Here is a 27,126-nt window from a genome sequence, read left to right as displayed (position 1 = left end):
ACAAAAAAGAATAATAATTCCGCAATTTAAAATGAGTAGGCGTTACAGTTAATGATCATGGGCCGTTAGGCTGAACCAACAAAGGCCTCGACCCATAACCACGCACCACTACTGGTCATAGGTCGTTAGGATGGTCCAGCATGGGCCATGCACCGTCACTCATAGAACTCTCCGCACCAGGATGGTAGAGGTCTATGCTCATGCACTGTCACTCATAGAACTCTTCACAGCAGGATGGTGGAGTGGTACCTCTCCAACTCTCGAACCCACGACCTCTTGGCATAAGTACATAGTTCAAAGAGACTTGGTACTAGTTGAGCTACTATCCCAACTGGTACCAAGTATCTTGTAACTATGTACTTATGCCAGGAGGTCGTGGGTTCGAGACTTTGGGATGTACCACTCCACCATCCTGATGTGGAGAGTTCTATGAGTGACGGTACATGGACATGAGTCTGGACCATCCTAACGACCCATGACCAGTAGTGCATGGGTATGGGCCGAGGCATTTGTTGGTTCAGCCTAATGGCCCATGATCGTTACAATTGCTTTTGTACTTGTGTGCATAGCTGAATTCCATTAATGTTGATTGTCGTGTTTCGCAACTGATTGCTCCTAACTGATGTTCTGAACTGGTAAGTTGAATTGGTCTTGTGAGGTGAGATCAGTTGACTCGTCAACTTGAACTGATTTCACTACTTCAGTCGAACTAGTCAGCTAGGATCTTCATCAGCTGGCCGGGTTTGTGAAGGTCTTCTGATGAACTACCTATCAGCTGAACATTCAGTTGAACTTTTCTACGACACATTAGTTATTCTGGTTCAGTTTGGTTGATCAGTTGATGTTGTCAGTTGGCGTTTTCAACAGCTTCAGTTTTGGCTCATAACTAATTAATTCAGTTTCAGCTTTCTGCGCGCTTAGGTAGATTTATTAGTAAAAAATAACAAGTTTTGTTAACATCAAAATCAAGCAAAGATTACGAACATGAAATGTTCCAACAAACTACAAGATACAAATATTAATAAGGAACTTTCAAATTTTAGAGACAAGACCGGGTTATTTGGGAAAGCATTGACAACAAAAGCATGCGAAAAAATGACGATACATTTGATCCATGTACAATGTGGAGTACCTATGGTGCTCACGCGCTCAACTTGCTAAGATTGGCATTAATGATACTTTCATTGACTACAAATTCATATGTGTGTGAGAAATTAAAGTGCATTTGAAAGAATAAGCTTAAATTTTATTTAAAGTAAAGTATTAATTTTTTAAGTGTATTCTTATGTTACTAACTAAAATATTTATCATTTTTTGTAAATTCATACACAAAAAAAAAAGAATGGGTCGGATGACAATAGGTTAAACAATCTAGTATTTGTCTAATTTAATACTAGATTGTTTAACAAACAAAAAGATAAATAAAGGAATGTCTATGTCCTTGCAAAAGATGATTCAAGTGCAAAAGTTTGGATTGTGGATGGTGGCCGGGAAGAAGATGAAGTTGAACCAAGTTCGGGACTTACTAACAACTGGACCAGATAAAATCTACAATCCCAAAGAAGATCTAGAGTGAGAGAACTTCACGAGAATTATTGAAAATCCGAAGAAAAAGATGATGATCACAATACTGATATTGAGTTTGTGTCCGATGAAAAACAATTTGTTGAAAATTATGGAGAAGAAGAAGTGAAGTAGATTTGCGATATTCTAATAATTTTGAACTCATTTTAAATTTGATATTATTGTGTTGAAGTTCTAGTATGTGATTTATTATGTTGATACTTTGGAATCTGTTTGGCGGCGCCTAAGCGCTAAGTGCTGGTCTGACACTCGACTAGCGCATAACGAATTTTAAAACTTTGGATTCTTGTTTATGTTTCAAAGTCAATGCATTAAAACCTAATTTTGAAAAATTAGTGGGTAAAAAAATTATTCTATAATTTAATTATTATTAAATTAATATATGAATAATAACAAGTTATTCAATTGATGTATATTTTCAAAAACTGGCCGTGAATATTCGAGTTTGTCGTATTCTAATTTTGTAAATGATAAAGAAAAATCAATGATGATAATCTCAATCAACATGCAGGATTGTGAGAAACCTAATTAGAAATTGATGGTGAAAGGAAAAAATAGTGTTAAAATACATGTGTAATTTAACATGACTAAAATGTTATTTTGATAAATTAACTCAATATAAGACTAAAAATGATTACAATACTTTCCATAATGGCTATATTTAAATATTTTTGGAGTATAAGTTTCAAGAATAAGTTTACAATACCCGTCTTACGAATCTTTATCTGTGAGACGGGTCAACCCTACCGATATTCACAATAAAAGTAATATTCTTAGCATACAAAATAATATTTTTCATGGATGACCCAAATAAGAGATTCGTCTCAAAAATATGACTCGTGAGACTGTCTCAAACAAATTTTTGTCAAGTTTAAATTATCTAGCACTATAAATTTAAATATTAGTCTATCTACTAGTAATGTTAAATAGCTATATTTTATTTAGTTCATTATATTTTTGCAAAAATTCATTTTAGACTCTCTCATGAGTTAATTTTGTAAAAAGAATATCTAACTCGACTCGATTCATGAAAAATATTATTTTATATTAAAAATATTAGTTTTCAATTTTAATATGAATCGAGTTAACATTACCTACGAAAATAGATCTGTGAGATCGATTTATTTTTGTTTTTATTTTTCTTGTTCAATTTTGATGTTTAATGCGCACGTGGTTGGACTACTGATTTAGCACAACATATGATATATCAAAGTATCAAACCATCTCCATTCATGGTTTTTTTTATTTAAATTTAGTTCTCAAAATATAATTACAATTAAAAAAAAATCAACCTACTAATATATGTTTACTACCTATTTCTTCACTTGTTTATTTTTATTGCATTTATTGAACAAGAAATTACATAAAATAAAATGATAATTTAGTAATAATTTTTTTAAATGTTTTGGGCAAATAAAAACGAACATACACGAGAGAAGATGATAAATAATAAAAAAAAAAGTTAGTGTGAGTCACGTGCACGATAAAACCTGTCAAATTCCCCTAAATTTTTGGTGAAAAATAAGATTAAAATCAACAATATTTTATCTTTAATCTAAATCATCAATCCCAAAAAAAAAAAAAAAAAAAAAAAAAAAAAAAAAAAAAAAACTCTCCAAATTCTGATATCTTGGGTACAAAAGATTTTATGTATATATCCTTCCTCATCATCTCTCATTTTAAAAGTCCTACCTTAGTTACATCAAAAATCATATACAAATCCGAATGCAAATAAAGAATGTATTTAAGAAGTTTGAATACTCAGCCATTTATAAGGTAAACCTACAAAGATAATGTTTCTTCAAGATGCAATTTTACTATAATATAAACATATCAATAATATGACATAATAATCATATATCTCCAGCATGCAAATTGCCTTCCGTTTGGTATGTCCATTCGCATTTCTTTGATCGGAGAAATCATTTTCCCTTTTAGCAGTAACTACCGATAAACTATATATTACCATACATTTCCAAGATTCATTCTTTGTATAATTTTTTGGGTGCCGTTTCATTATTTTTTTAGTTTTTGTAACATATATTTTCACATCATGAGAAGAATCTTTCGTTTGTTTGAATATTGAATGCATCTGGGTATATATTTCATAGATCGAAATGATCTTTTTGTTTTAGGAGACGTTCGAAATGGCTAAAAAAAAAGTACCGATCTTGAAATATGAACTTTCTTGAACAGACTGAAAAAAAAATCTGTTTTTGAGATACCCACGTAGGATTCTTGGAAAATGCCCCGCAAATCTGACTGGTGGAATCTGAAAACTCGTCAGATGAAAAGGGCTGGATTGGATTGTATAGAATAGAATAGACTTCTGGATATTTGTAAATGCATGCGCTATCGAGGGATTTTTTCCTTATCAAAACTGTATATCTTGTAGTAATTGCTTGTCATTTCTTTTAAATGTCAGCTAAAGATTACATAGCCGGCATAGTGCTGCAGTATATACAGTTCATTTATATTCTTCTTACGTGTAATAACCAGAAGAAGTACTGATTCTATGGGTTTAGGTTCTATATTTGCTTACCTCTAAAAGGCTCTTGCATTTAACTGTTGTACATTGGAAATATTTTGAAATCTTGTTACTTCATAGAAACCAATGACCCCAAAATGTTATAATATTTTGTGGGGTTTTTGCCCTTCTACAGGTTCAATTAATGTTATTTGAGTTCCATAGCATTTTTCTTCTGATTCACCTTGAGTGGAAAAAGTATATTAATGGGATTTGGTGCGTGGGGATGAGCAAAAAATTGGTTAAAACAAGAATATTCATGTATTTATTTGAAAAGAGTTTTTTTACTTGTCCGTATGACAAGAATTTCTTGGTGATGATGAAGAATTGATTGCTGTGGCAGCTAGAGTAGTGTACTTTGTGCTTCTCTCGGGCTTTGTTGATTTGCTATTGGGAGTTAATTTATTACTAAAGTGGGGTAGTTGCATCCTGCAAGTGTATTTTAATTTGCATTTATAAATCTCAGATGAAATCTGGTATTTGCTCTCCTTTGTTCTCTTGAGTGCAGACAGTAGTTATACATATTCTCTGTTCCCTCTGGCTGTTTCTTGTGGCCTTCTGCCTGCATTTCAAGTCTGTGTTTTGGGGCTTTGTCTCTTTTTTCTTGAATGCATTTTACATACCTTAATGTATTCACATCTGCAATGATACATAGTAATTTTTAACATTGACTCTTGCTTAATGGCTAGTGTTTAACGAAATTTGTCTATTTTCTTGGTTGAGACATATTTTTATTCTATTCTTATAATAAGTCATAATTTTGGATCCTCTGCACTTACGCACGAATGCAGTTAGGACTTAGGACTCTTCTGTCTGCGTTTCAAGTCTGTGTTTTAGGATTTTTGCCCCTTTTCTTGAATGCATTTTATATACCATAATGTATTTACATATGCATGATTGGTAGTAATGTTTTAACTCGTGCTTAGTGGCTGGTGTTTCATGAAATTTTTCTCTTTTCTTGGCGGAGAAATGTCTTATTCCGTTCTTGTAACAGTCACATTTTTGTATGCTTTGAACCTATGTTTGTATGCAGTTTAGACTGTAGAGAAAGTGAAGTAGATGATGGAAGAAAAAGGAATGTTGGAGGGAGGTGAAAGTGGCAAGATGGAATCATCCACTGCTGCAGACAACTGCCAAACAGCCCCTAGTTTTCATTCCTACCCACCTCCATTGGCCACATATGATGACGTTTTCAGCTCACGAGAGCTGTTTATGGAGACTTTAAGGAAGTTGCATGCTTCCATGGGAACTAAATTCATGTATGTTACTCTTATTTTGTCTCTATTTAGAAGTTTTCGGGTTCCTTTAACCTTGTTCTACCGATATTTTTCTCTGACATGTAACTTTATCCCATATCGGACTTGAAGATCACTAGTACCTCTAAGTTGCTATGGTGTGTGTGCTGATCATTTGATGCAGAATTTCCCCTTCGTTTGCTTAGGAGTTTGCAACTGTTTTCTAATCATGTTCCTGCTCTTATTCACTGATTTCACAACTACATTAACTTGGTTGTTAATATGGTTTTCAGGATTCCCGTTGTGGGGGGTAGGGACTTAGACTTGTATCGCCTCTTCATGGAAGTCACTTCTCGTGGTGGCATTGCAAAGGTTAGGTTGGTCTCCGATTTTGTTGGTTCTAAGTCAGCATGCTAAGGATAACATGTGATTTGGTTCATTTCTTCTATGGTGGTTATACCGTACCTAGCTTATCCGAAACCATAAATAATCCATGGAGTCAGAGACGCAAAGAAAAAGTTTTCTTGATCAGTGGTTCATGTGCACACATCCTGATATATTAACCAGAACCATCTCTCCTGTTAATGGGAAACAAAATCGATATTTTTACACACGTGTAAGCATCATTGTAGCTTGATCTTGGAATAAGTTTTGAGAAATCAACTGCTTCATCAGTGAGTTAATTGGCTGATCACTAAGAAGAAAACTAAGCTTTTGTTGTATTATTTACCAAGATTTCTTTATCGATGCTCGCTTGTACTATACAGGTTGTAAAGGAGAGAAAATGGAAGGAAGTTACAGCTGCTTTCAACTTTCCTTCCTCAGCGACGAATGCTTCTTTCATACTTCGAAAGTATTATGTCTCGTTGATTTACCACTACGAACAAATCTACTTCTTTAAAGCCACATGTTGGACTCCTTCAGCCACTGGTCCGTTTCAATGTCCAACTGTCTTTTCTTGATTTTTAGAATATTTTTCTTGATTTACGGACGTATGCGTGCATATTCTGCAGATGCTTTTCAATATGTATCTTCAAGTGCTGCTCCACCGCTAGGTTCAGCTGAACAAACTCATGCCACTCCAGTACAAGATAGAGTTACTCCAGCAGCACCAGTGCCCGGAGGTTTTTTCTCATCTCTGTTTCTACACAATTCTTGATCATTTTCTTTTGGATAATTCCTTAACGAAGGTAACTCCATATGAGCTTATGTGTTTCGGATTTTAGTTAGCATGGAATTCCTCTTTTCATCTTAAGCTTATTGGGTTCTTTGCAATTCATCCGGCATTTAAAGGTTCCGCTTCATTTTGGTCCAACATCAAAACCTTTAGTTCATGTCATCCCATTTTGACACAGGAAAACAGGGACATGGTCTTAGAACAGAAATTAGAAGTGTAATTTTTTTGGTGATTCTACAAAGTGAGGAATATCCAAGTCATTTCCATCTGAAATATGTTCAAATCATTGTGATATTGCTAATTCGCATTGATCCTTAATTTTCTTCATCATTGACAAGGAAGTTGTTGATTTATTTACATTCTCTGAACTACCGTTTCTTTTACCTCTGGATGATCTGCAGTCTCAGTTGCACTATCAGCTGGTACCCCAGTTTGTGGGGTGATCGATGGAAAATTCGAGGGTGGGTATCTTGTTACAGTAAAATTTGGTTCAGAGGAATTCAAAGGGGTTCTTTATCAAGTACCCAATAAAGAAGCATGGACTACTCCCAGCCATCAGAACTGGCCCCAAATTCAGAATGATTTTGTTCATCATACGGACGGTTCCAAGACGAAACTGGGAGCTCCACGTCGTAAACGTAGGAAGAAATCAGAAATGAGGAAGAGGGATCCTGCTCATCCCAAGCCTAACAGAAGTGGTTATAACTTTTTCTTTGCCGAGCAGCACTCCAGGCTGAAACCACTTTATCCTGGAAGAGATAGAGAGATAAGTAGAATGATTGGGGAATTATGGAACAAGTTACAAGATCCTGAAAGAACCGTAAGTTTGATATCCCATCCTATATATGCGTGAATAGCCTTATTCAACTAAAAAAAAGTGCTTTTCTAGCAACAGCGGATGGTTATTTTCGCAAAGCAAATATGGATGTGTAGTAGTTGCTAGAGAGTTCATTATGTACAATATCATATCAAACACAAATAGCTTGTAATCTCTATGTGTAGTCTACTTTGGTTGCTGTATTCTAAAATAAATTTTTATCTCATATTCCATGTGTCATCAACGGGATTATATAATTCCCTTTATCGCTCGTTATGTATTTAAAGCATGAAATATGATAAAAGGTCTCCTCTATAATCTTGTTAAATTCAGGTTTATCAAGAGAAGGCAAACAAAGACAAGGAAAGATACAAATTGGAGATGGAAGACTACAGGGAAAGATTAAGGACAGGACAAGTTACCAGCAACGCATTACCTATACAGCAGCATCCTCCGATACCAGAAGCTCACTCAGTGGATTTTGACAGCAACCTCGACTTGGAAGGCGGTGCTACATCAGCTTACAGGAACGATCATGAAACCAGTTCTGATGAGAGCGACAAAAGTGAGAAAAGTAACTTGGAAGAGTATGAAAAGGACTCGGTTTTCGGGGCATATTCAGGAGAAAATATGGATTTGAAAAATGTGGATATTGAAATCTTGGCTGAGGAAGAGGCGTTTGAGCTGCAGACAAGACTAGAGAAAAATACGGGGGACGTTGCAATGCAGGGAAAGGAGGATGTGTTAACAGGTGGTGAGGATGGAGTATCAGTTCCTGTTGAAGAGAAAGAATTATTGCCATTGCCTGGTAGTACTAGTGGTAACGAATGAGATCTTATTGCCATTGGCTGGGCAGTAACCATTCTTTGGTTAAGAGTCCCGCGCTTTCCTTCTTTGAACTTTTTAAATTATGGATGTGAGATTTCGTTATATCATAAGTATCCAGATAATTAAGATGAATTTCGAATATTTGGATTCCAAATTATGTAATCCAAACGCATAATCTGGGAACAGAAAATTCATCTTTCAAATCATATGCATTTTGATTCAATGTTGGTGCATTTGACGTTTCCATCAAAGCATATCATTTCAAATTCATCTACAGAACGAGAAAATGGCCTAATGCATAGGCAATATGCTAAACTTACTATGGAAGTATAAGAAAAACGTTATGGTCGCATTCGGATTGATAAGTTGTATATATTGGATGGAAATAATATAAAGATTTCAAATCTCTTGGTGATGGATTTGCTTGTACGTTAGTAATACAAAGTAGAATGAATTTTTCTATTAGAGTGCAGACAGCAAGTCATAACTATCCAGGTTATTCAACTTACCCATTTCTTGTCTAAAACCAGGAATTGCATCTTCGTCCAAATGAAGTAAAACCTTGACCATCCCACCACCCTCTTCCCCGGCAAGAAAAAACAAGGCTCCGTACTGCCCAACAGGCGCCTCGACAAAGGCACCACCGCAACAGGGCCGCCCCATCCAAAATCCACAGTTGAATGGCCCAAATGCCGCCAATCAGTGAACCCGCTCACTCTCGACCCGGCCGTGACGCCTTGCGCATAATGCAGTTCCTGGAAATCGATGAAGGAACGTACATATTCATCGGTGGCGTTGAGCTTGCTCTTCTTGATTGAATCTGCGGTTTTCCATATGGGCTGCTCCGCTACATCTTTGGCGAGAAGGGGGATGTAAATTGGAACACAGCCATTACCCCAGTATCCATTTGGCAATGGCGGACTGACTATTTTTCTGACATTAATTGAATATGCGAAGGTGACCCTTTCTTCTCCTGGGACTTCACAGGATCTTGTCCTGATCCACGTATAATAACCAGTTTATAACTATAATAATGACCACAAAATCTTGATAATCTAATAGAAAATTTACCTTGCTCGCCATATAAAAGCACCCAATGCTTCAAAAGTGGTAAATTTTATCCCGGATTGCTGGTATAACAGCCCTTTCAGATTATCCAACCAGTCTTCTTTCACATTGAAGCATTCTTTTAACACCTGTTTGCCGGAATCCGAATAAGGGGAGAATCCCCTGTCCAACTTCAAGAACTCATCAATCCCGAATTCAACACGGGCTGGCTTTCTTGGTCCGAGTAAAGTGGACCGGTTCCAGACCGGATCAGTCGTGATCCGACCCGAACCACGCGCCAACTCTGCCATGGCATTGAAAAACAAGGTCGCTCCAAGCCCATCGCAGATTGCGTGGTGTATGGCTGCACCCAGAACAAACCCGCCACACCCGAATCTTGTCACCTGCAAGTACCGATAATAGTAAATTCAGTCGGGTGATCATAAGGAATTCAGTAATTTAAATAAGTTATCGACCTGCAACATCATAGGTTGGATCACGTCTTCATTGGGATTCGGGTTCGGCACCAACTGTTCTGTAAGCTCGTTTTCCGATTCAGCATCAAGGTAATCGATGGAGCTCAACTGGCAGTCGACCATCGCGCTAACCACCGGCACTCCATCACCCAGGTGGCAATGCAATTCAAGAAGGCCATCTTCGGCGCGGCGGCGGAGGTTCCCAGCAAACGGGTAGTATGGAACGAGGGCGGCAGACAGCGCGACAGTTATAACTTGGAAAGGGTGTGGAGGTTGTTGTCGGGCGTGGTGGTTGGCGTAAACACGAAGATAACGGAGTATGACGTCATTGTTTCGATCTAAGTCGAGGTTCGATAGAGGTAGGATTTGATCGCCGTCAAACGGCGGTTTGCTGGGCGGTACTACGGCGGTTTCTTGGATGTGGACTTGCATTCTTTTGTGAAAACGGGGAATTAGGTGGTGGATTAAGAGAGCTTGAAGAAGGTGACGTGGATATATTGTCACCTCATGTACGTATGTCTGTTAGAACTCTATTATTTTATTTTTATTTTTATTTCTTATTTTTATTATTAAATTATAACATTTTTTTATATAAATTACAATAATTTCTAATTTCAGTTTAACAAAAATTTGTGTGAGATAGTCTCATATGTCGTATTTTGTGAAACATAAATCTTATTTGGACTATCCATGAAAAATATTACTTTTTATGCTAAGAGTATTAATTTTTATTGTATTTATCGGTAGAGTTGACTCGTCTCACAGATAAAGATTCGTGAGAGACCATCTCACAAGAAACCTATTCTCTCGGTTTTTATAATACCTCTGAAATTGTATAATTAGCGGTGATGCTCGGATCTAGTATTGATGTTTTTAAAATAGTAGCATAATTTTTGTTTTATATAGATGATCTGGAAACAACATAACATTGTTTTACAATTTTGACATATCTACGATTTTAAAAGTAAGTTCTAAAATAATTAATATTCTTGAAAATTATTACTTTGATAGAATAATACTGATTTAGGATCTAACATAATTTTATATTTTTAAGGAATTTTGATTAAAGATTGATAATATTTTTTTATGAATATTGATTAAAATATACATTCATCCTGTTTTTAATTTTCTTATCGTATTTTAACATGTTTGTTTAGTTTCCGTCCTCTTGGTTTATATCTGGCTTTTGATTTACTTTATTATATATAATATAATATAATATAATAAATAAATTATACTTTGATCAATTGAAATAATGGATCATATTTTTCTGCCTTCTTTATATTTTATAGAAAGATTAGGATAAACATAAATATTTTTGGTGCAATCATAAATATTTTATTGCTTCATAAATATGGTAATAGAGGTAGATTTGAATCAATTGAAATATTTAATTATACACTTCTCAAGCTATAAGTTTAGTATTACGGCAAAAACTTGTGTGTGACGGTATCACGGATCGTATTTTGTGAGATAGATCTCTTATTTGGGTCATTTATGAAAAAATATTACTTTTTATACTAAGAATATTACTTTTTATTGTGAAAATCGGTAGGGTTGACCTGTATCACACATAAAGATTCGTGAGACCGTTTCACAAGAGACCTACTCTAGTATTAAATTCTTTAAATAACTAATTAAGCTCTAGTTGAATTTTAAAATTTTAGATTCCTTGTTTTAGGCCTTAATAATTATAAATTGTCTCGTTTCATTCTTATATTACATTTGACAACCAAATAAATGATATGTTACATAAAAGATATATGTCAATGTTGTTTCTTATGATTGCATAGTAAAATTGATAACACATGGTTGTTATTGCATAATTTGTTATATCATTTAACCTATTTATTTTTTACAATGGTAATATAATTTTATTCTATAAATGCCATTATTTTAATTATATTTTATTTATATGGTGGTTGTTATGACAAATATTACCAAACTTAAATTTGAAACACTTGATTTAACAAAAAAAATTTGTTTGTGATGGATTTTGGATGCCAAAATTCATCTTGTCTCTAAGAGTTTGAAAGGTACGATAAAAGAAAAACAACAAAGAATGCATGCACAATCGTGCAAAAAAACTTATTTTCCTTTATCGTCATCTCGATGATTGATTGAAAGTTGAGTATCTTATTATAAAATACCACAAAACTCTGGAAAATTTTAGAAAAAGATTGTCCATCACAGTACCATAGTTCTCCAAGAGTTTATTATGAATGAATTCATCTTTGCATGTAAGATGTCATCAAATCTGTAAGCGATTATAACTCTAATTATTCAAGATTAGTATGAAGCTCAAACTTTGTGGAGAAAAAATTACTGATTAAGATTTATAAGAAATAAATTTTCTCCACTTTCATGCATCAAATATTCTTTTGCGACATCAATATCGTAAGCATGGATTTAAAAAAAATACTCCAAGCTTATCTCATGTCGAACTAAATAATGAGCTACTCATGTAAAATTATCAACAGTATGCAACTAGCTCTACACCTTTTTCTGAAACAAAAGCAACGTCACTCTTTGAAATGTCCCTCTTTGAAATGAATGCTAACTCAACTCAAAATCATAAAATGGAAGAAGTTGTGGTTATGGTCATGGTCAAAGAAAATGTTATCAACAAGATGAAAAGAGATGTAAAACAAACCACCGTAATGAAAATCTAATAATGGCTTCAACAAAAAATCTAATAATGAAAAAACAAAATAGAAAAACTCGAAAGAATATGGACATAAGTGTTTCAAATGTGGAATGAAAATGCATTGGTCTTGTACTTATCGTCCGACGAAGTATCTTCTGCATCTCTACCAAAAAGCAATCAAAGAAAAAGGAAAATAGTGATAAAATTTATTGATGATGATCAGTTGATATAACTCACTTGGATATCTCTGATTTCTCTGCTAATTCAAATAAAAAATATTTATAACTTGATTGATGGTGATGTGATAGAAAAATTTAATAATTCACTTTTGATTCTAATGTTTTATCCTTTATCAGAGTTTAGACTCCTCATAAGTTGTTGCTGATATTTCAAGAAAGTATGGAATAATTGTCTTTTCGTTTAGTGTCCTTTCGAATATCAATCTTTTTTTTTTTCAATTGTAATAGAAGTTAATATTTTGAATCTTTATTAATAAAATGTTTCATTTATAAATTTTGGATTAATTATCTTGGAGTTATAACTTATTTAATATGCATTTGTTTTTTTAGATTAATGATAGAATATCAAAATTAATGACTAGCAAATAATGGTACAATACACACAATCTTCAAAGAAAAAAAGGTTTTTTTTGCCATTATTAACTGAAAATAATTTTTATACATAACAAATTATTGAAATTCATGAAAAATGATGTTAGCCTACACATTGATAAACGCATGCATTGTATGTGTGATAACCTGGTTTGCAAAAAAAAAAATAAATCCCTATAGATTTTAGACCTTCAAAACCCGGCTTCCGAATTCGTTCGGATCTTCCGATCTCTGTAATCGGATAAGCAATCAAAAGCATGAAACATGACCAGCGATTAGAGCTTTTGAACTCCCTCATCTGATGGAATCCAGCATGGCTAGCGAGAAGTTGATGCTTAGCAGATAAAGCAGTTCGGAGCATCCGAACTCACCATATTAAACCTATAAATAGGTCATTCGAGCTCATTTGTGAATGCGTCTCTCATCCTGTTATCTCCATCGACTTTTAGAAATATTATAGGGGTTTCCTAGCAGATTTCTAAGGTATTTTGAGCGTCGAGACACTTTTGGAATAGGTGACAAACTCGAGGAGCAGCCGACAAAGCAAGGGGTGCAAAAGGAAACATCCCCAAAGGGCTAACGACGGACTAAGGCATAATATGAAAGTATTTAGTAATAGTTGGGGATAAGATGTTGAGATACAGAACTTGTGATAATATTTGAGATACAAAAGGAAACATCCCATTGTCGTGGATGATTGGGTACCAAAAGCACCATTCACTATTATGAGTGACAACGTGCTACATCGACACATGACATTATAGATCCACACCCTAATTGAGTGTGGGAGCCACCCACTATTATGAAACAACAGACTACACACTCAGGCGTCTCTAGACTAAGCATGCGATTTGATTATTTGAACTCTAATTTACCCGAGCATATTTTACGCTTCTTCATATGATTTGTATATTTGAATTTATGTATTTAGAATTAGGTCGCTCATGTCTTTGTTTTTATCTGACACCTCATTCCCACGATAACATTCCGGGTAAGGATGCTACAATATGTTAGCAAATCTAGTAGAAATCTGGTTAGCTTTAAACATATTCGACGAAATAAATATCATATTGAAACATTGAATGAAAATAATATTGAACACACTTGCATTAAATCCACTATAATTGGCCAAAAGCAGATAAAATAAAGATTGCATGCACTTTCTTCTTCTGAGATGTATAGCACAATAACAAAAGCAGTTGAGGCAAACACAATCATAAGCTAGAAGTTTGTTGACGAGTAAAGTATCATGTTTTGAAATGACCGACTTTGGTCACCCTGAGATAACAATGATGTGAAGAATAATAAATAATTCACGTGAACATACATTAAGAAATGAGTATGTATGAATAAGGTGAGAATGAAATAAGCATTCTCAACCTCGTTCCATTTTTTTGTTTGATATACAGAATTCTCATTCCCATTGGAACGCAGATTCTCAATTCCCTGGGAATGTCGATTCTCTTCCTATTGCCAGTGAATCACCATTTCATTCGTTTCTCTACTTTTTATTTGTTTTTATATAACAAAATTATTCCCCATTAATCGATTAAAGAAAAAAAAACAATCCTTTCCATTTCCCGTCTCTCTTTGGATGTAAACTATCAGGACAAAAAAAAATGGTGTTAAGCGATGGTTTTTCTAACTAAACTTGCGACCGTTTGAATAAAGCCGTCGCTATATAAAGCATTCCAGCTCTATATAAAGAGTATTGCAATGAATAATAATATAAAGCATTCGAAATACATTTCCTCGTTGCTTTCTTCTATTGTCGTAAACTTTTATGCTCTGTTTTTGTGGCTATAAACCATCAAAATGGTATCAGAGCTTTCTTCTTGAGGAACCTTTGAGTGGAGTGAAACAACAACCCAAAATCCATACACACGATCAGCTTCAATAATGGAGTCAGAAACAAATTTCTCCCGTATAGCACCACCAATTTTGATGGTGATAAATATCAAGTATGGGCTATTAAGATGACAACCTATCTTGAAGCATTAGACCTTTGGGAAACTACAGAGGAATAATGTGACGTACAACCACTGCCAGAAAATCTTACGATGACTCAGCTTAGGAGATCCACAAAGAGAGGAAGACTAAGAAGTCCAAAGCTAAAGCCTGCCTCTTTTTTGCTATTTTGAGCACTATCTTTACAAGAATAACGAACTTGGAGTCAGCAAAGAATATTTGAGATTATCTCAAAAAGGAGTACCAAGGAAATGAAAGAACCAAAAATATGCAAGTACTCAATTTTATTAGGGAGTCTGAAATGCTGAAAATGAAATGAAGGAGACAGAAACCATCAAAGAATACACTAACAAGTGTTGGTTATAGTAATAAGGTGAGGATACTTGGTAAGGACTTTTCTAATGAATGAATTGCGCAAAAAATTCTCGTATCTCTGCCTGAAAAATACGAGTACAAAATTTTTGCTAGAAGAATTTAAAGATTTGTCAAGCATTTCCTTGGCAGAATGGGTGATTGCATTACAAGCTCAAGACCAAAGGACAATGATGAGAAGAGAAGAATTAATGGAGAGTGCTCTTCGAGCAAAGGCGGAAAGTTTAGGAGGAGGTAAAGATGACAAAAACAAGGATGAGATCTATCCAGCATGCCCATATTGCAAAAAGACAAACCATCCCCAAAGGAGATGTTGGTGGAGGCCTGATGTCAAGTGCAGCAAATGTGGTATTATTGGACACATGGAGAGGGTTTCCAAGTCCCAACAACCTAAAGAGGCAAAGCCTTCTACTGAGCAACATGAAGAGGAGCAACTCTTTGTTGCAACATGTTTCTCATCAAGAAATTTTTCTAACGATTCCTGGTTGATCAATAGAGGCTGCACAAATCACATGATTAATGATCAAGAACTCTTCAAAGAGCTAGATAAGACAATCATTTCGAAAGTAAAAATTGGAAATGGTGAATTTCTTTCCGTCAAAGGGAAAGGAACTGTGGGCTATAGAAAGTCTAACAGGTCTAAAATATATTACCGATATTCTATATGTGCCTAATAATGATAAAAGTTTTCTTAGTGTTGGCCAGTTAATCGAAAAAGGATTCAAAGTTATATTTGAAGATAAATGATGTTTGATCAAAGATTCAAAGGGTAGAGATGTGTTCAAGGTGAAAATTAAAGCAAAAAGCTTTGCTTTAAATATGTTGGAGGAGTAGCAAATAGCATTTTCGAGCACTGTAAGCAATGCAGAATTATGGAACAAAAGGCTCGGGCATTTCCACAACGATACACTTCTACATATGCAGAAACATAAATTGGTGAAAGGCATTCCTTTGCTGGAAGACAAGCTATCTGATTGTGTGTCTTGTCAATATGGCAAGCAAGCCAGAAAACCATTCCCTCAAACAACTTGGAAATCAACACACAAGCTGCAACTTGCATACACAGATGTTGGAGGACCTCTTAAAATGCCATCTTTAAATGATAATAAGTACTACATTATATTTATTGATGATTATACCAGAATTTGCTGGATTTACTTCCTCAAATTCAAATCTGAAGTTGCTAGTATATTTTGGAAATATAAAGCATTGGTGGAGAATCAAAGTGGTTGCAGGATGCAGAAAATAAGGTCAGATAACAGGAAAGAAAATACAAATGACATATTTGAAAAGTTCTGCGAGGAAGATGGCATTGAACACCAACTCACATCTCCTTACACCACACAACAGAATGGTGTCAGAGAGATAAAAAATCGAATTATAATGGAAATGGCGAGGTGTATGCTGCATGAGAAGGAGTTGCCAAAAAGGTTGCGAGCAGAGGCTGCAAACGCTGCTGTTTTTTTTTCTTTTGCTGAACAGGCTGCCTAGAAGAATTTTACAAGAAAAAAATCCATTTGAAGCTTGGTTTGGTTATAAGCCAAAGTTTGAATCTAAAGACTTTTGGTAGTCTTTGTTTTTCTTATGTGCCACAGGTAAAAAGAGAGAAACTTGATAAGAAGACTGAGCCAGGAGTTTTTACTGGATACAGAGATTCTTCAAAGGCTTACAGAATTTTCCAACCACATAATGGAAAAATTCTTGTGAGCAGAGATGTAAAATTTATGGAGGATAACAACGGAATTGGGAGGAGTCTATGAAGAAGTCATTGGAAGAACCATGAAAATATTTTGATAACAACATAGATGATGTACTAGTTCAAGGTACAAGATCCTAATCTGATATTTATGAAAGAAGTGATGTTGCTATTTTTGAGCCTGCAGAATATAAAGAAGCATAGAAGGATGACAAGTGGATTGAAGCAATGAAAGAGGAGCTCAAAATGATTGAAAAAAATGACACATGGGAGTTGGTGGATAAGACTCAACACATAAAAATCAAAGATCGTTGAATTCAAACGGGTCTAGTACATGACCAAACTTAATGCAGATGGTTCTTTGAATAAAGACAAAGTCAGACATGTGTTTAATGGGTATAGTCAAGTGTTTGGAGTAGATTTCTCAGAAACTTTTGCATCAGTGGCACGCTTGGATACAATCAGAATGTTGCTTGCTTTGGCAGCGCAAAAAGGATGGAAGATTTATCGGTTGGATGTAAAATCTGTATTTTTAAATGGTTATCTTCAAGAGGAGATTTATGTAGAGCAGCATGGAGGATTCCAAATCAAGGGACAGGGGGAGAAGGTCTACTTGTTGAAAAAGGCCTTATATAGACTTAAGCAGGTCCCCAGGGCCTGGTACAACAGGATCGACGAAAACCTTCGAAGTCTTGGATTTGTTAAAGTTTCAAGTGAAGCTACATTATATGTAAAAAGAACAAGTGCCAACTTAATTATAGTTTCTATTTATGTTGATGATCTCCTTGTTAGCGGCAACAACGAGGAAATTTAAAAGAATTTAAAGTTGAAATGCTCAAAGTATTTGAAATGACAGAACTTGGTCCAATGTCCTATTTTTAGGTATGGATGTGCAGCAAGAGCATGATGGAGTCTTCATAAATCAAAAGTATCTAAGAGAAATACTCAAAAAAATTCACATGGAAGATTGTAAAAGCACCAGCACACCAATGAATGAGAAGGAAAAAAATTAGAAAGATTATGGAGCAGAAAGAGTTGATGAAAGCAAATATAGAAGCTTGAATGGTTGCTTAATGTATCTTACAGCCACTAGATCAGACATATTGTTTGTTGTAAGCTTACTTTCGAGGTTCATGAATTGTGCAAGTGAAGTGCACTCTCAAGCTGCAAAAGGGTTGTAAGATACATCCAGGGCACAACAAATTATGGCATTAAATATTCTTACTGTCATATTGTTAAGCTTCATGGTTTTTTTGATAGTGAGTGGGCAGGCTCTATTGATGATATGAGACGTACAACAGGTTTTTGTTTCAGGTTTGGATAGGGTCTTTTCTCATGGTGTTCAAGGAAGCAAGATGTGATAGCTCAAAGTACAGCAGAGGCAGAATATATAGCAGCCAATGCTACAGTAAATCAAGGAATTTGGATCAGAAAAATACTTGCAGACTTACATATGGAGCAAAATGAAGCAACACAGATTCATGTAGATAACCAAGTTGCAATTGCGATTTCAAAGATCCCATTTTTCATGGAACGACTAAGCACTTCAAGATCAAGTTGTTTCATTCAAGAGAAGTACAAAAGGATGGTGAAATCAAGATGTATTACTGCAAGAATGAAGATCAAGTTGCAAATATCTTAACCAAAGCTCTACCACAAGCCAGATTTATAATGCTAAGAAACAAATAGGTCTCTGCAACTACTAAGGCAAAGAGGAGTGTTGGAAACGCGCCTTCGTCACTTTTGGTTCAAGATTTGCTAAATAATTGGGTCAATTGACCAAGTCTATAGGAAATATTTTTTGAATTGATATTAGGAAGGTTTTTTGGTTTTCTGTTATGTTTTTCCAGCTCTATGTAAAGAGTATTACAATGAATAATAATATAAATCATTCCAAATACATTTCCCTGTAGCTTTCTTCTACTGGCATAAACTTCTATGCCCTGTTTTTGTTGCTATAAACCATCAGGACCTTAAGCATTATGCACATTTCATTTGTCAGATGGATAAACTTGCTCAGTTCAAGAAAATTTTTATAGTTCGTGACACAAAATGGACCGATCAAAGTCAAAGAAGAATGGATGAACGCTTATAATTTTACTACAATCATGACATAAAATTTTGTCTTCTTAAATTCCTTGCTCTATTTTCAGACCAAGGAAATGTAGTCAAAATGCAAGGCAACAGAGAAATGAAATAAATAAAAAAAAGAAACCCCATGTTTGTTTGATCGCTCATGAAAACATAAAGGAAAATCAAAGAAATATATAAAATTTTTCCCAAAAAACAGAGTTTGCAATTAAATACAAGAAATACCAAGGCTGTTATCTGATTATTCTCGGTACTGTACTTGGATAAAAAAAACATGGGAAGTTGTTTTATTATCCTCTTTCTCATCTGGTCAATCCAAAAATTCTACCTTTTTTCAAGTTCGTCTGTTTCCGCTTCACCTTCACATCAATCCCACCATCCATAATGGATTTAAGCACAATCTTAACCTTCCCCTCCGATTTTTCCCCTTTTTTCGGAGTGTAGATCACATTATGTATGTCATCGGCCAATGCTCTTTGAGCCAACACTGCACCAACGGTAGCACAAGCACTTCTATTCTTAGTGGACGCCAATTCGAATTTCATATCCTTGGAAATAGAATGTGACACGGCTACAACATTGCTAGTCGACCGGTGAATGATGCTAGCACGTACTGAGCCTTTTGATATGTATACATCCAAGCAAAATGGCTCGTGATAGGGAGCCGTCAGCTGGTTGAAAGTGGGAACTCTTTGCTTCTTTATGGCACTTAAGTCTCCCAATTCGCGAAACCGATCCATCATTAGTCTATTCTTGTCAATTATTTCAGTTTTATCATCTTTATTTTTCTTCATTTTTGTCAGGCGATCCTTCTTTGATGTTTCTTCAACCACAGAAATGGATTTCGGACTTGAAGTTTCTTTCTTCTTGTTCTCTTTGCTTTTGTTGTTATCCTTCCCCTCCTTCAAAGATTTCCTCCTATGGAAATCAAATTTATACTCTTCGTACTCTTTGGAATCCTTGTTAAGCTCATAAAACAAATTTCGGCGAATCCTCATATCCTCAATATCATCAAAATCATGCTCATATGCATTTAAATTGACAGAATTCACCACCTGAATACCACCATCGTTATCTTGACCGCGAAACAAAGGCCTGGTTTTAAATACTTCAAGCTTCTCATTGTCAATCCAAGCATCCTTTAACCCCGAAGAAACTCGCCAGGTTTCATCATCCACGAGTTCGATCTTGCAGTCCTTCAAGCCAGCATCATTATCCATGAACAATGGCGAAAGATGAATCCTACTAGTCACAGAATATTCCCTTCCATGACCGAAAAATTCCGGGGCTCTATCTGAAAAAAATTGACCACAGCATGAGAACGAATGAGTATTCGCCAGCGATTTCAAGATGGCGATTCTTCTTGAGAGTACAGATGCCATTTAGTAACCGTAGAAGACTCTCAAAGCCAGAACTTTGATGGGATTTCTCTTTCCCACAATTTATCAAACAGTTGGTGGTCCACTGACACGTCCTCCTCGTCGCGAGCCACCAGAACGGGGATGATTTAGCTCCGATTATCGGCCCGGCAGCCTGGAGAAGATTCCGACGAAGTGATTTCACCTAAAAACGGAGCGAATTTATTCCTTTGCTATTTTTGAAAGAAAATCAAATTTTTAATTAACGAAACTGCAAAATGTTTGATGTTATCGAGTTGAATTAAATATTATTTATACATATTTCGAGAAAATATATCTCTCACTTATTTATTAAAAAAACATTTGAAATCAAGTTACTGAATTTATTAATATAATTATATTTTCTTTCTTTTTTAATAAAGGATGATTTCGTCTTTACAAATAATTTCATTCAATTTCTACTATTTATTTTGCATTACCAATAATTAGATTGAGAGACCGTCTCACGGATTTTAATCCGTGAGACGGGTCAACCCTACCCATATTCACAATAAAAAGTAACACTCTTAGCATAAAAAGTAATACTTTTTCATGGATTACCCAAATAAGAGATCCGTCTCACAAATATAACCCGTGAGACCGTCTCACACAAGTTTTTGCCTTAGATTGAAATCAAATTTGTATTAGTCATTTCATTTTATTTTTCATTTCTTATGAAACCAATCATAGTAATAGAATCTAACAAGGCAAACTAAATTATTAGACATTTTCCTACAAAAATCGATGCTGAAACTATTTTCTTGGAGAGAATTCACGAGGATAATTATGGGCTTATATACCTACCATATGAACTATTTTGATATTCTATTGTATTGATCGGTGTCTCAACTAGGTGATCATATTTTAGTTTGCTTTTATATCGAAATATAGCTTTTCCCAAACTACTTGGTCGCATTATTAAATGATGACAAGCTCAATTATCTAATAACTCGTGCTGCTGAATTCAATCACAAATGTTGGGTGCAATAATTGTCCCTGCTTGGTAGAGCGATCGAACCGTGGTGCTTGAACTGCTGCGCGGTTTAAAAGATTTGAGTTGCACTATTACCACCAGCTATAACTTTTGGTAAAGCGGCAAGCGCTCGGTCCTACAATTGGTATCAGAACCAAGGTCACGGGTTCGATTCTCATTGATTGCAAGGAGTGCAAGTATGAGAAGGGAGATTGTTGAGTGCAATAATTGTCCCTGCTTGGTAGAGCGATCGAACCGTGGTGCTTGAGCTGCTGTGCGGTTTAAAAGATTTGAGTTGTACAATTATCACCAACTATAGCTTTTGGTAAAGCAGAAAGCGTTCGGTCCTATAACAAGCATTCGATGACTATTGTATGTCAATTGAGATTTCAGAACCGGATCACCTAGCATAATCATTTATTAAACAGTCGTAACTAATAGCTAAACCTCTACTCATGAAAACAAGACTTTCAATTTCTGCTCGAGGTTGTCATAATAAGGATCAGGAACATTAGTGGGTGTTGTGGGGGGCTAAAACGAAGTACAATAAAAAAATGTTTTTTAAAAAGAAATTGTTTTGTTAACTATTTAAAAATAAAAATTTCATTGTTGATTACAAATATTATTAATCACATATTTGTAATAAAAATTAAATTTTAAATACAATTATATATATATAAGAAATAATCTGATTTTAAAAAAAATGTGAAAAAGAAACAAATTGGGAAAAAAACTGAACTAGTCAAATCAAACAAAAAAAAAAAATACCACACAGTCAACTTTTTTTTTTTTATATTTTGACTTTTGTTGATATATTCTAATTTTTTAAAAAAAAAATATTTTCACAAGAAAAACTTATATAAGATAATTTTATTTTTTATCTTGTCAATTTTTTGGTATCATTTTATTGTTCGACCGGTCCAGTCTTTTTTAAATTTTTTTATATTTTTAAAATTGGATTATTTCTTATATCCCTAAAAAGAATATTTTCTGTACTAATCACATATTTTAAATTTTAAATAAAAATTTTAAAATGGCTAAAAAAATTATACAAGAAAAATTAACAAGATATAAAAAAAAGAAAATAATTTTTTAAGAACTACAATATAAAAAACTAAAAAAAAAAAAATGATCGTGCTGCTGTTTTTTTTTTCGATCGAAATTATATATTTGTAACAAAAAAATAAACTATTAAATAACATTTTTTTAAAAAGAGCTGAAATTTTTTTAAAAGAAAAAGTAATAACAGCTTTTTTTTAAAAAAAATATTAGAAAAATAATCCAAAAAACCCACAACATATGTTTGTAACCAAATTAAAATTGTATCTTTTAAACTGGATTATTAATCACATATTTATTGTGTCGTTTTACGCCACAGCAGAAGACCTTGATCCGTCGTACGTAATACAGTCTGCATCAATGATTCATGTAAGACTAATTCCATCGTCAAAATTTTATTGCCAGGAATTTAGTTCGATATGTTAAGATTTCAAAATAACAAGTATCGATCCCATGTCGCTTTAGAAATCGAGGATTAGACCAAAAAGGATATATGGTGGGATCACCACACGCACACTGCGTATGATCAAACAATGAGCAACTGCTGCCCAAAACATATAGTTTCCATGCTCTTCTACTTTATCCATATTGCTCTTTGAATTAAAAAAAATGAATGAAATCTGCGATTTCTAAAGGCGCGATGGATGATTCAACGGCTAAGGAGTGGTGTACTGTAATGAGTTAGTCACAATCTATCCTACTGCTTCACATCTCCATCCTACCACACTGGTCAAGCTCCACCCAGTGTCCCGTTCCACCAAACGCGAAAACAATGATATTGAGGACATTTCATAAGATAATCATATTACTAGAAAGTGTTCCAGAAAAACCCTCAGCTCCAGACAAGAACATTTCTCAGTTCTACATAAGATTCGTCATAGAACACCTTAAACCACATGAAAAAACATTATCAAACTCGTAGATGTAAAACGATTGAACAGAAAGAATAAACTGGATTGAAACATAAAACCTCAGGCTGCATGCGGTAAAGACTAAAGAGACCTCACATCCAATATTCTGGTTTCAAATGTCAAGCTTGGATTCTTTAACATCGTTAATGCACATTTAAGGACCTCAACGAATTGAATCTCGGATGTAACAAAATAGACAACTTAACTAAAATTTGGACTTGTGAGCAATTCAAGTAACATTAACAAAATGTAACTGGTAACAAACTACCAAGGAAAAAGAAAGGAGATGTGCAGAGTAACTACCCCACAACCCCAACTCCGGCCCATACCCCAAAAAGAAAACTCTTGAATTCAGTTTACTTGCACTTTTTGAAGTATCCCTTCATATTTAGCCTTAATCTATGTAGCCTATGAGATATGGAAATGCAAAATTGGCATTTGAAGAAACTAAGGATGATTATGTCATCAAAGTTCTAACAATCGACGAGCTCCTCATGCACTCATGACTCATAAAAAATATGCCATGTATATCAAAACTTCAAAACAATCATTATGGTAATCTCTATTGATTGAACATAGCAAGAAGCTTTTTCTATCAAAACAGCTCAGACAATTATCTAATATTTTTCTATCAAAAAATATTAAACAAGCATTCCAGATCGTATCCCCTAAAATAGTAGATGTTCTCGAATATAATGTACAAAAATTGCGAGCCAACATCTTAAAAAAGTAGTGCATATGCTTTTCTGGCTTCTGCAGACAAGTTAACAACACATATGATCAAAATTTAAAAATCACGGTCCAGATGCAGATATTAAACTCCTTAAACGAAAAAAAAAAAGTGAATTCAACGAGATATGAAAGACACAATGTTTCCCAACAATCCATTATCTTTCATATAGCAACTGTAGAAATTCGGCTCTGAAAATCTTATTGAGAAAGGAGAACAAAGAAGTATACAACAGTTCGTCAAACATTAAATATGAAATCAGGAAAGCCATCAATAGAGGATGCTTCCCTATTTCTTGTCGCTTTTACCTCCAGCATCACCACCTCCTGATGCTGCCTGACCCGCCTTTTTTGCTGCTTTTTCTTGAAGCGCCTTCGCGTCCCTATGTAAACATGCACAGATACACACATGATATGAAAAAATAATAATAATCCATTAAAATTAATGTGAAATATAAACTCTACTAAATGATTAAAATTAACAACAAAAAATACATAGATGAATCATGGAGCTAATAGAGACAAACTCGTGATTATAAATGATTATTCTTGGAGGGCCGGAGGCTATACTTTACATACAGAATTCGGATTACTTATACTTACTTAACAAAGACTATAAGACACACAAACTGGAGAGTATTTATCTACATTAAGATTTCCATATCCATGATTACATACCTAATTCCAAACATAAAAAGAATCAACTTACATAAAAAAGACATGACAACACACGAAGAACTTGTATATAATATTAATATATTTGATTCAAAGAAGCATAAATCTTAAGCCAATTGACGATCAAGCAGTCGAGCATAATGGACAAAAAAAATCAAAATTGACCGAATCAAGCCATAATTGGAATAAAATTCCACTCTCAACTCTCAATGAACCTAAAACTAGACAAAAAATAATTTTAAAAAAAACATGGTGGAAACTCAGATCTTAATCAAAACATCTAAACTTCTAAGATAAAAATCGAATCTTGAAAACTTTTTAAAATAAAAAAATACCTTTCGCGGCGTTGTTCAGGGGTCAACCCATCATCTTTCTGCTTGCCTTTACCACCAGTCCGAGCTTGAGCCCTTTCTCTATCACGATCTCTTTGGTTCCCACGTGAAACCCAGTTAAGAAAATATTCAAAAATAAATAAAACTAACAAAAGCCGCAACTTCGATCAAGATTAAATGTATCCCAGAGGAAAAATTACTTAAAAAATTAAAATAAAACACAGGTTCAGCACTAATGTCTTTTAATCAAATCTATAATCACTGAAGCAAGAAAATCAGCAGATCTAAATCATACAAACCGAAACAAATTGGAAAAATAAGAAAAACATTGAATTCTTGAAGAAAGGGAGAAAAATCGTGGAAGGATATGAGTCATGGCTAATACGCGAAAAGAAGAAAAGTCCGCTTGGGGAGAGTAGACAACGGCACCACGGTTGAGGCCAAGAATCGATGCTCGAAAGATTTATTTATTTATATTATATATATGTTTTCTTATTTATATTTTTAATTATATTTATATATATTTTTGGGTTGAGTTGACTTTTGGTTAGGCAGATTAGTGGTAGGAAGTAGGAACGTACCAACAAATTGGTAGGAATAATTGGTTTAAAAAAGTCTTCAAAAATATAATTTTAAATTAAGTTAACTTATAAAATAGTTATTGGTAAAATAATTTAAATCAAATAAAATAATAATTCTTAGTATAAAAAGTAATATTTTTTCATAAATGACCCTAATAAGATATTTGTCTCATAAAATACGATCAACGAGACCGTCTTATATAAGTTATATATATATATATATAGATACACACACACATATATATATATATATATATATATTTGTAATTTTGTATATCATCTATTTAATGCCGTCAAGGTGATAGAGTTGAAAATTTTTATGAGTGTTTTTAAATACACGTACATCTATATCTATTATTGTGTAAGTCTCATTCGAACCTGCAATCTTCATGTCATGAGCCATATGAGTTGACCAATTTTGAGACGATCTCAAGAATTCAAACTTAAAGTGAAACATTTAGCATAAAAATTAATATTTTTTCATTAATTGAATCGAGTTGAAGATCGCAAAATAACTCTTGAAACCGTCTTACTTGAGTTTTTGTGTTATTATTAATATTAGTAAATTTGAGTCATGAATATTAACAATTTTTGTATAGTATGTCATACCAAATTTTTTCTCCAAAATACTCATTATCCATAAATGCAATTATTTTTTAAATCAAACAAAGCATAGTAAATTAGAACTTTAAATATGAAATACTTTAATCTCATTGAATCTTATACATAATTATATGTAAAAATAAGATTATATTTTATATTTAAAAAAATTAATTTACATGCAAACATCGTGAGTAATCCGATTTCAATCCAATTCGGTTCAGACATGAACTGATAGCAAGATCAGTCCAATTCGGTCCAATCCAATTTCAATCCATCTCAATCTGATTACCGTTTTGGATTGGGTTACATTCTCAATCTGATGAATCTGAAACCAATCTAATCTGATATCATGTAAGATTTGTATGGTTACTTCTTCTGACAATCCATATATATATATATATATATATATATATATATATATATATATATATATATATATATATATATATATATATATATATATCCAGTTTAATCTGATCCCCCGAACCGATCCGATAACATGCCTATTATGTAGGTATAATTTATATTTAAAACTTAATATGTTATGCTTATTGTAACAATTCCACTGCGATTTTATCTGTAGGAACTGAAATCAAATCATAAGTTTGAGGTGCCCATTTTGGTGTCGGAACTTCAAGTTTTGGGATAAGACTCTAGTTTGAATTTACAATTCAAAATCAATGTGTTGTGGTTGGGTCTAACTTTAATAGTTTTTTAATAAAAAAAATTTATAACTTAATGTATAAAAAAAACAGAAACTCATGTGAGACCATAAGACGAGGACGCAAAC

At 34.0% G+C, this 27,126-nt stretch overlaps 4 protein-coding genes across 5 annotated transcripts; 1 reads left to right on the top strand and 3 right to left on the bottom strand.

The window, feature by feature from the left end:
• The first annotated feature begins 3,379 nt into the window (after nt 1–3,379).
• LOC140821541 (high mobility group B protein 15-like) lies at nt 3,380–8,339 on the top strand. 2 transcript variants are annotated; one of them, XM_073182045.1, is made up of 7 exons: nt 3,380–3,473; nt 5,145–5,370; nt 5,640–5,718; nt 6,114–6,276; nt 6,360–6,470; nt 6,925–7,343; nt 7,674–8,339. In XM_073182045.1, the coding sequence occupies exons 2-7, from the start codon at nt 5,171–5,173 to the stop codon at nt 8,169–8,171; spliced, it is 1,470 nt and encodes a 489-aa protein (XP_073038146.1). In that variant the 5' UTR covers nt 3,380–3,473; nt 5,145–5,170; the 3' UTR covers nt 8,172–8,339. The 2 variants fall into 2 exon arrangements, with proteins under 2 accessions (XP_073038146.1, XP_073038145.1); XM_073182044.1 differs by lacking the exon at nt 3,380–3,473 and having other exon boundaries at nt 3,611–5,370.
• Nucleotides 8,340–8,545: 206 nt separating this feature from the next.
• LOC140821536 (tetrahydroanabasine acetyltransferase-like) lies at nt 8,546–10,189 on the bottom strand. The gene is given in 4 exon segments (XM_073182036.1): nt 8,546–8,738; nt 8,741–9,164; nt 9,240–9,619; nt 9,692–10,189. Coding segments are annotated over 4 exon segments (1,344 nt in total). The 5' UTR covers nt 10,124–10,189; the 3' UTR covers nt 8,546–8,630.
• Nucleotides 10,190–14,638: 4,449 nt separating this feature from the next.
• LOC140821540 (uncharacterized) lies at nt 14,639–20,675 on the bottom strand. The gene has a single exon (XM_073182043.1). It carries the CDS (start codon nt 20,456–20,458, stop codon nt 19,379–19,381), a length of 1,080 nt encoding a protein of 359 aa, XP_073038144.1. The 5' UTR covers nt 20,459–20,675; the 3' UTR covers nt 14,639–19,378.
• A 3,599-nt stretch (nt 20,676–24,274) lies between these two features.
• LOC140821547 (uncharacterized) lies at nt 24,275–25,641 on the bottom strand. The gene is made up of 3 exons (XM_073182051.1): nt 25,523–25,641; nt 25,156–25,259; nt 24,275–24,528 (listed from the first exon to the last, which is right to left on the bottom strand). The coding sequence occupies exons 1-3, from the start codon at nt 25,526–25,528 to the stop codon at nt 24,435–24,437; spliced, it is 204 nt and encodes a 67-aa protein (XP_073038152.1). The 5' UTR covers nt 25,529–25,641; the 3' UTR covers nt 24,275–24,434.
• Between the last annotated feature and the right edge of the window lie 1,485 nt (nt 25,642–27,126).

The sequence above is a fragment of the Primulina eburnea genome, unplaced genomic scaffold (assembly GCF_022965805.1).
Source record: "Primulina eburnea isolate SZY01 unplaced genomic scaffold, ASM2296580v1 ctg625_ERROPOS2042916+, whole genome shotgun sequence".
Lineage (NCBI taxonomy): Eukaryota > Viridiplantae > Streptophyta > Magnoliopsida > Lamiales > Gesneriaceae > Primulina > Primulina eburnea.
The sequence above is the reverse complement of the archived record's forward strand: the minus strand, read 5'-3'. Positions and strand labels throughout refer to the sequence as shown.